The 14,645-nt window shown below is 34.3% G+C and overlaps 1 protein-coding gene across 1 annotated transcript in view; it reads right to left on the minus strand.

Annotated features, from left to right (window-relative positions):
* LOC113549167 (BMP-binding endothelial regulator protein) overlaps nucleotides 1-14,645 on the minus strand; it is a 68,127-nt gene that overhangs the window by 9,054 nt on the left and 44,428 nt on the right. Inside the window, exons 3-5 of the mRNA XM_026950348.1 lie at nucleotides 13,297-13,382; nucleotides 3,790-3,895; nucleotides 3,021-3,197 (exon numbers count right to left, since the gene is read on the minus strand). Of these exons, the coding sequence (XP_026806149.1) occupies nucleotides 3,021-3,197; nucleotides 3,790-3,895; nucleotides 13,297-13,382 (369 nt within the window). The remainder of the gene's footprint in view (nucleotides 1-3,020; nucleotides 3,198-3,789; nucleotides 3,896-13,296; nucleotides 13,383-14,645) is intronic.

The raw sequence follows: 14,645 nt of genomic DNA on the forward strand, positions 1-14,645 counted from the left end.
TTGAAATAACTTGCCTCGCACGATATCGTTTTCATAACCATCCCTCTCTGTATATCTTAGCCGCTATCGCGTGCTCACTGCTCCCGTGATGCCGTCGGTATGGATCACCATCGCTAGTTGCGCATACGCCGTTGGATCGCGCGCCGCGAAGTAATATAATTATGATCTCCGCTTTAAAATTATATTATAACTTTGTTTTTTTTTTTTTTTCAGACGAGAAACCGTGCGTCCGTACCATCCGACGAAGGTTCGGAGGATTGTTTCGAATTTTTTATTTTTTCGTTATTTTTTTTTTCAATGCGTGTGGCATCCAGTCTTCAGCCATTAGCCCATCTCCGGCTCGGACGCGCGGTTGCGCTCCCCCCCCCCACAAACACACACATACCCCCGGCCCAGAACTGCGACGTCGCCGCCGCCGTCCAATCGTTTTATCCGGTGCGCGTGCAGCGTGCCCCCTGCCCGGTCGTGTAATCTTTTATTTGTTTTAGACCCGAACGAGTATAATAAATAATAGGCACGACGCAGGCACCGCCCTCGCCGCGTAGTCGCACATCATATAATACATAATATATTATTATACAATATAGGTATAGGTCCATAACGATATGGACAGTATAATACACTTATTATACTTATATCTAATATACCTACATAATAACATAATAAAGCCGAATATAAACCCAAAGGAGATGAAAAAACAAAGAATATTATTTGGTATTCTGACGATCGTCATCGTGCACCATAATAAATTACGACCCGGCATGTTATATTATTACTTTATATATAAATGTAGTTGTGCGTGTGTGTGTGTGTGTGTGTGTGTGTGTAAAACAATATATGCTACTTCTAGTATTTATATATACATATATATATATATATATGTATATACTATCTACATCATACCGACGTGCACTGGCGGTACCACCGTCGACGAATATGACAAAATAATGAACACACGGTCGAAAAAGCAACGCGCGCGCACGATTATATCGTCTGTCTGCCATTCAGACCTAAGTGAAAACGCAGGTACCGCTGGTTATAATATATTATTATTAAATATACACACACACATATATAATATATAGAAAATATCATGATATATTAAAAAGTCATTTCTTCCACCGCTGCCCCCCGTGGGCCGTGACTCGAGGGTCTAACGTGCTCAAGAGTTGTTTTTCGACCAATTACCGCAATAAAGTAACTCGGATATAGCTTCATTAAAATTTTTGAAAACCCGTAGCCTAAAGGTTCCAGTCGAATATGTTTGTTATAAAAAAAAAACATATTTATTAATGAATCTATATAAAGCGATAATGAAAAAAAAAAGTTGATTTCCTTTGGCTATTAATTTCTTTGCGTATTTTTAATAGAACTTTATGCGCTATATTGCAATCGTTTTCAATAATGTACATATATTTTTGACTTAGTATACCATAGTATAGTAAATATTATGTTTTATGATTTAAGTAATGTATTTTCGGGGTGCATTTCAATATTTTAATAATACCGTTTCCTATCGTCGTACCATAAATTTGCATTCATACCGTGATGGTATATTATGTAATATAATAACTGTATATCGAAACGCTAATTTGGACATTAATATCAGCGGGCGGCAGTTTTGCTTTGAAGTTTTGAGAAAAACTAACGTATAAAAAATATCTTAATTAATGTAATACGCATACTGTATATATTATTCCCTTGGGACTAGAATATTATTCACTAAGCGATTATTCTGTTAACAATAATGAATGCTCGGAAATTATCATGTCGGTAACGTGTTTATTACAAACTACGCCGTAGTTATTTCTCGGCACTTTACAATACTGTCCGATTAACAAATTATTAAAAATATTATTTAGGCAGGTATAATTATTATTTGAAAATATTGAATCCGACATTTTTGATAATTTAAAATGTCCTTCGAACCTGTAACAACGTACCTACATATAAATGTATTGTATAATAATATAGGCAGGCAGACACGTAATAATATTATTATTATTATTATTATTATTATTATCATTATAATACGTGCGTTGATATCGATACGCCAACGATAACCGGTAGCTATAAGCACTAAAGCAGACCGTTTAACATGTTTATGTTGTGCACAATGTTCGTTGCCGGTGGTCCTGCCATCCATCTCTTTATCCGTTTGGCGTTCTGTGTCTAACCTTAGACGCTACTCCTATTCCCCCCCCTCCTCCTCATCCTGTCCAGAAACAATTTTCGTTCACGAACGTTATAATAATGATAATACATTATACCTAGCATCCATCCATCCATTGTTTTTTATTATTATTATTATTATTCGTATGTACGTGTGTGTGTGTGTGTGTGTACGAGTATATGGTCTGAGTGTTATTGTTTTATTTTCGTCAGTGCTGTACGGCGAACGGACTTAATGCCACCACATCGCATAGCGGAAGAGAAGACGTATAACATGGGGGTTCATTTCCCACGAGTCACTTGACGGGCGCTTGTGTGCCAGTCGTGATTTATCATGACCGCAAAGCTTCCAAAAGAATGGTTTGTTTTTCTAATGCGCCACGAAAGATTCTATTCCAGAGTAATATTGTACCATATTGTATACCTTCTATAGTATATTAATAACGTATACGTATTAAACAATGCATAATCCGAAACAATTTTTAGAGACAGAACTCGGAGGGGGACCCGCAAACGATCCGTTTCAAACGAATTCGGTCTCGTGTAAACTGTCTTACATACGTGATATTATTATATCGTTTTAATCACTCTCGCAGTGTACCATTTGCAATTTGACTCGTTCCTCTAAAGCGTCCACCCAAGAAACTAAAATACCCGCGTTCGACACAACGTTATAGACAAGTCGTGCACGCCGACAAAACAGTAAATACAAATGAATACACACGAACTCGGACGTTTTATGTACGTCATACGTATCGATCATAATGTTATTATGGTATTGTGTATAACAAATAACAATATATTATGTGTACAGCTAAGGCAGACTTTTTTTGTCAGTTGTCACTCACCCGAACAAGTCGGGCAGCAAGTTCCCGGTTTCGGCGGCAGCGGCTGTTGGCAGGGCGTGATGCACTGCATGCGAGTCTCCGTGACCACGCCAGCCTTACAGGACATCACCACGCACGGGTCGTTCGGATCCGTCCACTCCGTGCCGCTCTCCCTCGGCACACCCTTGTGCATACAGCCTGTAACGAGTGACGTAAATACGGTGTTATTATTATTATTATTATTAAAATTGCGATTTGTGACGAAAAGGTTGTACGCAAAACAATAAATTATGATTGCATAATATTTTTGATAAGAGATATGTTTTATTGTGATATTTTGATCGATCGCCGTAAAATATAAATTAAATTAATGTTTGGTGAATGATCTCGCGTTTTTTATCTCATCAGTAAAAGAATTATACGTTAGTTAATAAATATTATTATTATTGTCTTTTGATCAAGTACCTACTTATGGATAATTGATATATGTATAACTTGTTATTGATCTCTAATATAATGCGTTAGTTTATAATGCATAATCGAGAAAAACTTTTACGAAACAATTTATTTTACATTTTTCATTTCTAGTTGTTTTTTTTTTTTTTATAAACGAATTGTTACTTGTTGTTTAATAGTGTGTTACACGTTAGAGTTGACGGGTTGATAAAATATAAACGTATTCGTGTCTTACTTAGCGATTATTATAACGAAATAAGAAATTAAACGAGTACAAGTCGGTTCACACAATATCATGGTTTGCTTATGCCAAACTTGGCGTAACCTAACCTACCTTTACAACGTCTGCAGCATTCTTTCGTGTCCACGAAAACGTCTTGTAGCATATAGCAGCCCTGTTCGTCGGGGCACTGGTCCTTGACGCACTCCACGAATCCGTTCTGAAACACAATAAGCATATTATATAGTCGGTTATCATATTGTATTTTTAGTATTTATTCGCATTTATAGTTTAAATGAAGAAATTAAAGTATAGTTGTCGGACCGTAAATACCATTTTACGCGTATAATAATATATACCTGATATGACTGACGATAATTATACGGAAAAATGTACGATATAGATCTTTTGGAATTCGTTTCTGACGCCGCGGCCGCCACCGGTGCGCGCGCGACCTTCCTCCCGTCGCGGTATTCGATTTATTTATTTTTTATTTTTTTCCGTCGTATTTATGTATATATAATTACACTATGCGCGTATTATTATAAAACACTGCGACAGCGACGGTCGGGGCATGGTCGGAAAACAATCCGAAGTACGCGGCGAGCGTATATAATATAATTGATTAATCGCGCGATTTACGCACAATCGCGATAGCCTAAGCCGCCGGATGATTTACGACAGCATTTTCTGTAATGAGTGTGTGTGAGCGTGTGTGTGTATGTGTTCACGTTTTCCCAGACTGCGATGTCGTTGTACAGTGTACACATTGTGCACAGTCACCCGGTGAAACGGTTATGCGATAACCGAACGGACGTTAGCGCTTTTCCTACACGGAGTAAACAATAATAATAATAACTAACATTAAGAAAACGGAAACAAAGCTGACGAGTTTCACATCGCGACGTGACAATAACAATTAACAACCAATAGTCATCACTGATAAAAAATTTTGCATGTAATTGTTGGTTTTTATTTTTATCATTTTGTAAAAATAATAAGTTCCAGCCACGTATTTTGTTTTACATTGCTGAACCGGTAAATCGATTTACCGTCGCATAATTCAGGGTTTGAGCATTATATAATATTATATTCAAATTAATAAACTACTGAAAATGTTCTAGTATTGCTTAGTAAGTCGTATTTTTAGTGATGTGCTGCTTACATTTAAATACAAGCTTAATTTTTTTTTAAATAATTGATACAATCGTTTTAAATCCAACCGTAAGGTTTTAATAAGGTCTATAATGGCATTTCCGTGTTGTTGGTTTTAAATCGATATCCAGGGGATTTTACTCAACGAAAAACTCGACTCGAGCGGGAACGCGGTGCAATACTCGCTCGAATAATAATAAATAGTAAATAATATGCGTTTTGGCGGTAGTGTGGTCAGCTCGGTATTATTATAATTTATATTACAAGTTTATTATCACAACGTGTGTATAGTGCGTACGTATAGCTGCGTACACACCAAACATACATCATCGGCCGCAGTCATGACGCGTCCCGCAGCGACCTTTTGAGCTGCAATCGCGGCCGGCAGTAAGGAAAAAAAAAAAAAAAAAACCTCCGCCATTATAATAATTAAATCATTGCAGGCTGCTGCACGCGCCCGTGTTTGTAATAACGCGCGTGTAGTATATGTATATAACATCATAATGGGTGTATATTTTTACTGGGCGCGTGTTAAAACCCACCGACCGGGTAGGTTACCCACCTAATATATTAATCTCCTCGGACGGAATAATGATAATAATAACATTATTATTTTAACATTGCACACTATTCACGAACGCGCACTGGTACGGTTGGAATATACGCGCGCGCTAACACGGTACGTTTGTATTTTATTATCGTTATTGTGCAGGTGGTTTTACTCGACGGCCGAATGATATGATAATGTCTTTTCGGGAGAAGTAGCCGACGCAACCTTCGATCGAAAGCGAAACGCCTGGTGGCGTCCTTGCAGCAGCGTACCTATGGCTGCACCGGCAGCGAACGAACGGGGTGCGCCGCGGTCGCGGTGAAAGGACTATATTATGATACGCGCGTATACATATAATATGTATAGAATACGTATACCGACGAGTTTTCCTAGCGAAACTACCGAATCATTTCGGCGTCGGGTCATTGATGCGATCGGAAACTTTACGTTTGGATCTTCGGGGTCGGTGATACACAGCAATGACTTTTTTCTCGGGGGGGGGGGGGAAGTATGATGATCGAAAATCGCCGATTGAAAATCTAAAATTTATCGATTTACACATTAGAAAATATTTTAATGTACTTAGGTTTTTTCTATAGTACAAAGGAAGGACTACAACTAATAACTATAGAAGTGCAAACACTATAGTCACGAACATATTAAGATATAAAGTAATTATTAAATTTATGATTATACTCTACAATTTTAAAACTCATCATTAAAACTTTTATTACGCACCATGATATTGTTTAACAATATAATATATATATACATTACATAGTATTAATTATAAGGTATACTTTTCACTAGAATAGAAGATCTTTTAAACCTATATATATATAGGTGTATAATATAACATGTTATGTTTGTAATTCAATAATAATATTTTGTTAAAATAAATTTAACTATACAGTAAGTTACTGTAGGATTGTATCATTACAATACCTAGACTTTAACTTAGTCTAGTAAGATTTCAATTGTATATCAATTGTTTATATTTAATTTCAAAATAAAACATAGAAAATATTAAATCGTCTTTAACATTTTTATATTATAGACTTTACTGTAATATTTTATTACGTCCGGAAAATAAAATATTCCATTATTGTTATTCCGCCCGCTCGATGCCGCTGATACGCGTAACTCTGGTAGCGTGTTTAATTTTTTTAGTTTGTATCTACAACGTTTTTAATCGTTTCGGTGCATCGAATATAACATGTTATGTTTATTATGTATGAGATCGAGTGTATGTATATATAGTGCGCTTAATAAAGAAATATAATTCCGGTTCGTATAAGTATCGATCGTCAGCGATAACGATTGCTGCCTCAGATGAGGTCGCGATCGAGATCACTGGAGATAAATAGTAGCTGAGTAACGACAACGACGATGAGAGGCGTATACGGTCGAGGTATTAATACCACGGTGTGGGTACACGACGAATGCTTATCAAAAAAATCCAGCCAGTTGGTGATAGGCGTGGAAGGGGAGTGGAACGCTAACTTACATGGTTGATAAATCAAAAAATGCACTCATATATTATAGGTTTACTGCAGAGTGATATTTTAACAAACGTTTACAAGACACCAATTTTCTAAGATTTTTTTTTCGAGCAAGTAGTATTATCGTTGCGGATTTCTAAAAATCGTATTTTTAATTTTACTTTACGAAAGTAAAAATACGACATAAAAGACATTTTTCTCTCTGATGCGCTGACAAAAAAAAAAAAACAACAACATGTCGTATGATCATCGTTACATACATTAATATACCTGCACATACATACGTAAACGTAAACGCCTTACTCTGACCTCGCGGAAATAATCTATTCGAGTACCTATATTAATTAATTAATCAGCTATTAAGAATCCGATACGCACGCGTTTCCGCGTAGGGCATTCAATATTACATATAGACGACTTAGACGAGTATTATGATAATTTTATTATTTTCCGTAACGGTCATCAACCGCTGCGTAATATGCACATATGGGATAGGTATACATTAATATACGCGAGCGCGTAATAATAAAAGCGCACTCGTAATATTAAAATGTAAGACGCGTTCGGCGGGACTATACGCATAACATTATAATATTATGGATGTATAATTCGAAAAATAATACACCTGTGCCGACCGTTTGGCGCGCGAGAGGACCGCGCGGGTTCGATGGGATCGGCGGAGATCTAGCCGACCGTCGGGTGAGCGGCGGCGGCGCGGAGTGGGCACGTGAGTTCTTTTTTATTTCACTCGGCCAAACTGGTTTTGCGCACACAAATTTCTACTACGCACACTCCACACACACGCTCGCGCGGTCGATCTGCAGTCGTCGACCGTCGTCGTCGGGTAGTCGATTTTTTTTATGGGACATACCGGCCGAAACCCGTTCGTCGCGCGGGTTTTTCCGAATTTCTCACCCGCCGCCGTGTATATGTACACCTGTAATATCTTCGTACGAGCGCGATGCGGTATTAATATTGTACTATTACTATTATTATCACGAGCACCGCCGTCTACGTTTTAATGGGGCCCGGAAATTAGGAAAGATTTCGGGCGGATCGAGAATCCACTTTACGGGTATTACATTTATTCAGGTATAATATCGTGTACGATTAAGAGGTTTATCGGGAGACGCGGCGTCGAGAGGTCGGCGTGAGACGTCCGGTTCGCGCGTAATCGGTTTCGTAACCACCGCCGTCTTCACGGTCGTCGGACCGACGACGGCGGAGACACGACGATGGCGAAGAAGAAAACGGCGGCTGGTCGACTGTCGTGAATATAAATTAGATATAATTCTGTTGGCCGTGCCGTCGTGGATCCCCGCGAACTTAGCGCATATAATATAATATATTATAATATATATATATATATATATATAGATATGTACTTTTACTGGCACGTAACCGCGAATCCGAGTAGGTAATACGCGACGCGCGGACTCGGAAATGTAATTAATTTATAAAAACAAACCGTAAATCGCTCTGTAAACGGGGCGTTTCGACAAACGGATAAGACGTCTTGCCGTAATGTGTTTTAATCACCGTTCGCGTATCCGGTTTTGTTTTCGGTTATTATTCGTATTTTTAAATATTCGTTTTTGCCCGAACACCGACCATATACAATATTATAAATTATAATAAAGCCATACTGTATACTGTATACATATTACATACTGCATAATATTATGATATTATATAGCGATGCAGCGGCAAAGACGATCATGACGAACACGCGTTAAACCAAATACAATTAAAAAAAATCAGATATGTATGATTAAGGCACGATATACTGCACATAATATATATATATGCATTCATTTATTTTATCGAATAGTGCCTGCCCATTTAATATAATATAATATATAGGTGCCTATTATAGCCTATAGGTGCATTATGTGCACAACGTGTTCTCTGTAATTTCTCTTCATTACTGTATATAGTACATAATATTATTAACTTTCATCCATTTATATTTACATTTTATAAACGATAAAACAATAAAATTGTAATATATCATCTACTCGTTTTAATATAACTACGTCTAGTAGTTAATACTTATACTCGAAACGTTGCTGTAAACACGCGATTAATTGTCGATCGCCTGCCGCGGGTGCTTCTACTGTTTGACATCGATTGCTTTTTATGTTTAAAATATCTGTTATCTTAGGTTATTGTGGTGTAATAAAACTCATATGGAACGGACATCACTGCGTGAACGTTTGCTATTACTGTTACTATAACGCATAGGCGTACCTACGCCATAAGTTATAACATACATTCTTTAACGGTTTGTTGTATTAAGGAGGACGTGTGGTCTGCAGTATGTGTTGTCTCAGTTTTATAAAGTGGACATGTGTTGTGTCTAACACAGAAAATGTTTATTTAGCAAAATTTATTTTGTATTAACGAGTTGTTAGCTTAAAAATATTAGGGCGAATCGACTTATTATCAAACAAAGCTAAGAATATTATCCAGAGTATCATTGCATATAGACGTTTATTGATATTCGAATTTTAATGTGAGAATAACTATATATATGTATATATGTATATAGGTGGCTAGACATAGTAAAAAAGGGTTTTAAAATGATGGGAGTGCAAGATTAGAAGGAAATAAAATTAAACATCGGTAGAAATGGATGTGTGTAATGATAAAATAACGATAATATGTAAAATATTACAATTTTAATATGTCTATAACGACTATAATTAGCTTTAAAATTAAATTATAAATAAGAACCAACGATATTTCAATGTTTCATGGATAATATCTTAAATCTTATTTAAATATTATCTTAAATGATATTTCATTAATTCAATATAATAATATTCACACTATTATCGAAGTAAAATAAGTTCTGTTGAATTCACATTTACTACGTTGTACAGTTTATAAGACGGAGACAATACGTCACGATGTTTAGAATTTTTTTTCAATCTATTTTTCTTTTATTCGATAAACATATTATTATAGTCTATTGGACTATCAAATTGATCCTACAGGACGTATAAAACGATTATTAATAATAAATTAATAGTATAGTTAATAATTATATAGGTATACCTATTATTTATGTCTATTCTAATTATAATAATATAGACCTATATTGAGAATTTATTGTGTTTTGCTTTTACTTTTAAATACGCATGACTACGCGCAGTAAAGAAAGTTTATACATTTTGAATTACGATTATTATTATTGTTTTTTATTGTAACTGAAAAGTACATATGAATCGCGTCCGATCATATCGAGTCTTACATACATATATATAGCCGTTACAAGCAGCCATGAATGGATGGAAAGGAATTCGCGATATATATATATATATATATATATTATTTGTTACGTTGCAGTATCGGTAAACGAATATATTCCGAGTTTTCGATTTATGTCCGTAAACACAGAAGTTGATTGAAAAGTTTTCAACAAACTTTGTATAAAGTCAAAGCCGCGCAACGACGTTTTATGAGTGTGGCAAATGACGACTGACAATATTGAATTCTCTCATTTTTCCCGCGCACTCCGAAACGCGATTACGCAATATCGAAAACGACGAAAATTGTTCAATAATTTTCGGTGTAAAATGTCGTCAAAATTGTCATTAAGTTTGTCATTTTTCTTTTTATGATCGTGACGCTGTACTTCATTACCATTTATAAGTAATAATATGTATTTAACCTCGAGGGTGTTATTAAAATTAAACAGTAATAATTTCTAGTGGTACACTATAGTGCGATGACGACAATTCGTGGTAAACTGTGACGTACAAAACGAGTTTAATGCACTACAGCCTTGGCATTTGCAAAGAAGCACAGCCATCCATAGTGTATCGATATGTATTATTTTTCATTTTTAGCCATGTCGTCGTCGACGTCCAAAAATTTACATAGTTATCTATGATTACGTGTTAAATCACTTAAATTCGTACCGCTTACGATAGTAAAAATATGTTATATTAAAACAATCGTCGTGATCTTCAAAGTTGAATAGTATCGGTATCAGTATAATAACGATATTATACTACATCAATTAGATATGTATAATAATAATATATCTGATTTTCACTCAGATTGACCGATTTCTATATTGATGATATTCGTCGTCAAGTATACATAAGTACGGTGGCTCAGGTATTATATTCGTATAAAACGTTCGTTATATTATCGTGTCACATATATAGTCCCATAAAATTACGACAGTTATCATAACAAAGCGATAGCTTGACATATCGTATAAAGCGCTCGTCGACAGTATAATGTTTACACATATGTAGATATAGGTATTCGAGTATTGTGTAATTTACGCGGTACAATCGAGAAAAAACGATTAGTTTTTAGTGATTTAATGAAGTGTTTACCGGAATTCAACAGTATAATATAATATAATATTATAATATCGTCCGATACGTGGGTTTTTGGCCTTTGGTGTATTAACCAAACCACAAATCATGTTGTAAAACTGCGTATCGCGTGTCTCCCAAGTCTCGTTATTATACGTATTAGATTATTATTTATTATTATTAATATGTATTTCAATCGGAACGTAATAATAATAATAATAATAATAATAATGATTATAATAATAAATAATATAATTCGCAAAAGTACGTATCTATTGGTATGACTTACGAAACCAGTAAAATGTAAATATGATATGTAATGCAAAATATATTACATTATAAACGTTTAATTTATACGTTAATATAATATTATCATTATAACATTTATATTTTATCGACGAGTGGGTAATATTTTTTTTATGTTGGTACATTATGTTTATATATAATATATCTATACATATAAGTTTCGCCTAACTGACTAAGCAATAAATTACTTACTCTCCTAATTAAAAAGTGTTTGAAATTAGTATAATAAATATAAATATTAATGCAAGTATATTGTTATTTTATGGCCATATTAAAATGTCAAAAACCATTAATGATGTTACCGAAAGGAATGTACGTAAAACAATTTAATGTCATGATACGGTTAAGACTAAAGAGTGTTTTTTTTATGCGCATCGATTGAACTATTTTTGAGTTTTGTAAACACAATATTTCTTCCAGCTATAGTTGCAATATATATCGTATCAGAATAATATATTGCTAAAGAGGCATATTCCACCTTAGCGTACGAGTATAATCGAGTGCCGATAATAGTTTAACGAAATCGTTCAATTCGTTATTGATTGCAGCAACTATACAACACTAAACATTTCCAACACAAATAATAATTATTTGATGATTCGCGTGCGTATATAATACATTTTTTAAATCTGAACGTATAGATTTAAATATATTTTTATTAATTGTGGTTTACGGCGAATAGCTATAGGAATATTAATTATTACGTTAATACCAATAAAATATTGAAAAAATAACGGGGAGCTTATTTTTGTTCCCATACGGTTTCTATAACAGATAACAAGTAATTTGGTATAGTCACCCTAACTACCCGTTAGCTAATAATTTAAATGATTCCATGAAATAGAGTTGTACAGTTTTACAAATGTATTAATATTTTTAAGTGAATTTTTAATTTTTAACTTTCGTAAGTTATTATTTATTTTTGTTTAATGGATAGGATGACTCGACTACTTATAAATAACTAGTAATAATAAATATGTTTTAAAGTCTAAATTTTAAATAATTACCGTGATTTAAAAATATGCAAGTTGTATTGTCCTTACACAGTTACACACAGTGAATAAGTAAAAATATAAAAATTGTCATGAAATGTGGATTTTAGGATCCTTATTACATAACTTTAACTATAATTCAAGGTCATTCCCTCCATGTATTTAGTATGTTACTGAAAAATGATGACACAGTATGAACATATTGTATTCATATGTATTTAACGTATATTATTACACGGATACGATACTCTCTCATATTATAGTCTATATAGTAGTACTGAACACGCGCCGGACAGATCAAATTCAAAGTGCAATTATAATCAACAGGTACCTAACCTAACCTATATTATAATATGCACGTGTGTATACTTGTGTTTATTATAACACGACTATGATACAAATGACTTGGGTGACCGAGTGAGCAAAACGGCGGTGGCAGCAGTGGTGACGCCGGCGGATTCCGGACGGGTTATCTGCGCACAGTGCTTTGGGCAAGGTAGTGTAACCCAGTTTTGAGAAATGGAACTTTCACCGCGCCAGCTCCGTTATTATTATTATTATTATTAATATCGTTGTTGAATTATTGTTAAACGTATATTCCCGTGCAGAAAATTATACAACACTTAATGCATATACTTCAATATACTATTATCGATTTGTCCACTTATATTATATTAGGTGTTTTATAATAATATTAAGTATATACTATAGATACATATACATATATATATATATATATATATATTACACGTGTACATGTTGTAGGCATGAGTACTCACTTTGCACATGCAAGTGTAACACATCATGTTTTTGATGGTGAGCACGTTCACAATCTCTCCTTCGTTCACACAGCTTTCGGCGTAACCTGTAACACAAACCATAATAATATTATTATTTAGTCGGGATTCTCAAAGATACAATAAATATGCGTGTATAACATTATGTGTATTTGCAGGCTTATAACCGCATGGCTGCATGCAATTGATAATAATACTATGTGTTACATCTCTGCAGCTGTGGTGGAAGAATCTCTCAGGGTGGATGATTTAAAATATTTTCACAAAAACTACGAACATCACGCGTGTAACCATATCGTTGTAAGTACAGCTGCATTTCATATAATTATACAGACACTATTTATTTTATGGATGATTAGTCGTTTTATTCAAAATATTTGTTTATAAATAGTTATGTTTAATATATCATTGTTTGTATACATCCAATCCTAACATATCATATTATAATTTTGAACATTATTCAGTCGCATAATAATCACTAAAATAATATATTATTATGTACGACATTATAATAACGTTTTTTCCGCGAGTTTATCGTATTATATTTGAATTCTAACGCGGATTTCTGATAACTCTGTGTATATTTTTATAAATATTTTTGAATTGAATTTAGATAATGATATTTTCGCTAATGAATTAGTTGAAAACTGACGAAATCTTTCGATCTTATAATATATATAGTACAGTACCTATATCCCTATTGGTTGGTTATTCATATGAATAATAAATTGAAGTGTGCCCAGATAAAAGTCTAAACCATGATATATCGATATACTCGTAAGTCACACATTATATTACGAATTCAGCTTCCTTAAATAACTATAATGTAATCAGTTATATATTTCAAGCTAATAGAAATCACATACCAATGCGTATACGAGTATAATGTTTCTTGTTTCTTATATTAATCAATCAATTAACACTTAACTGAAAATAAACTCAATTTTAATTACAATAACACGATCAGAACACTACATTTACAAAATTGTATACAAGACAATTATTTTGCAAGCGGCAAACAGTAATGCAGGATGATATGATGACGCAAATTTTTTTTACCATCTAAAACTCGATCGTCCACCCGACGGATTGATTTTATAAAGTGACGGCTCGGGCGGTCGGTGAAACTCAAAAACTAACCTACCCTAAGTATAATTTCATATATCATATATACCCCCGCATACAGATGCGCTGTTTTTTCGAACAACAATCGAATGCAACAACGATGGGACGGGCGCATTCTCGGCGCCCTTAAATCCAATAATAGTTGGTGCTCCGGAACGGGTATAATAAATTTATGTCGCGTAAGATATATAGATATATGTGTGTAT

This window comes from Rhopalosiphum maidis, chromosome 4 (genome assembly GCF_003676215.2).
Source record: "Rhopalosiphum maidis isolate BTI-1 chromosome 4, ASM367621v3, whole genome shotgun sequence".
Classification (NCBI taxonomy): domain Eukaryota; kingdom Metazoa; phylum Arthropoda; class Insecta; order Hemiptera; family Aphididae; genus Rhopalosiphum; species Rhopalosiphum maidis.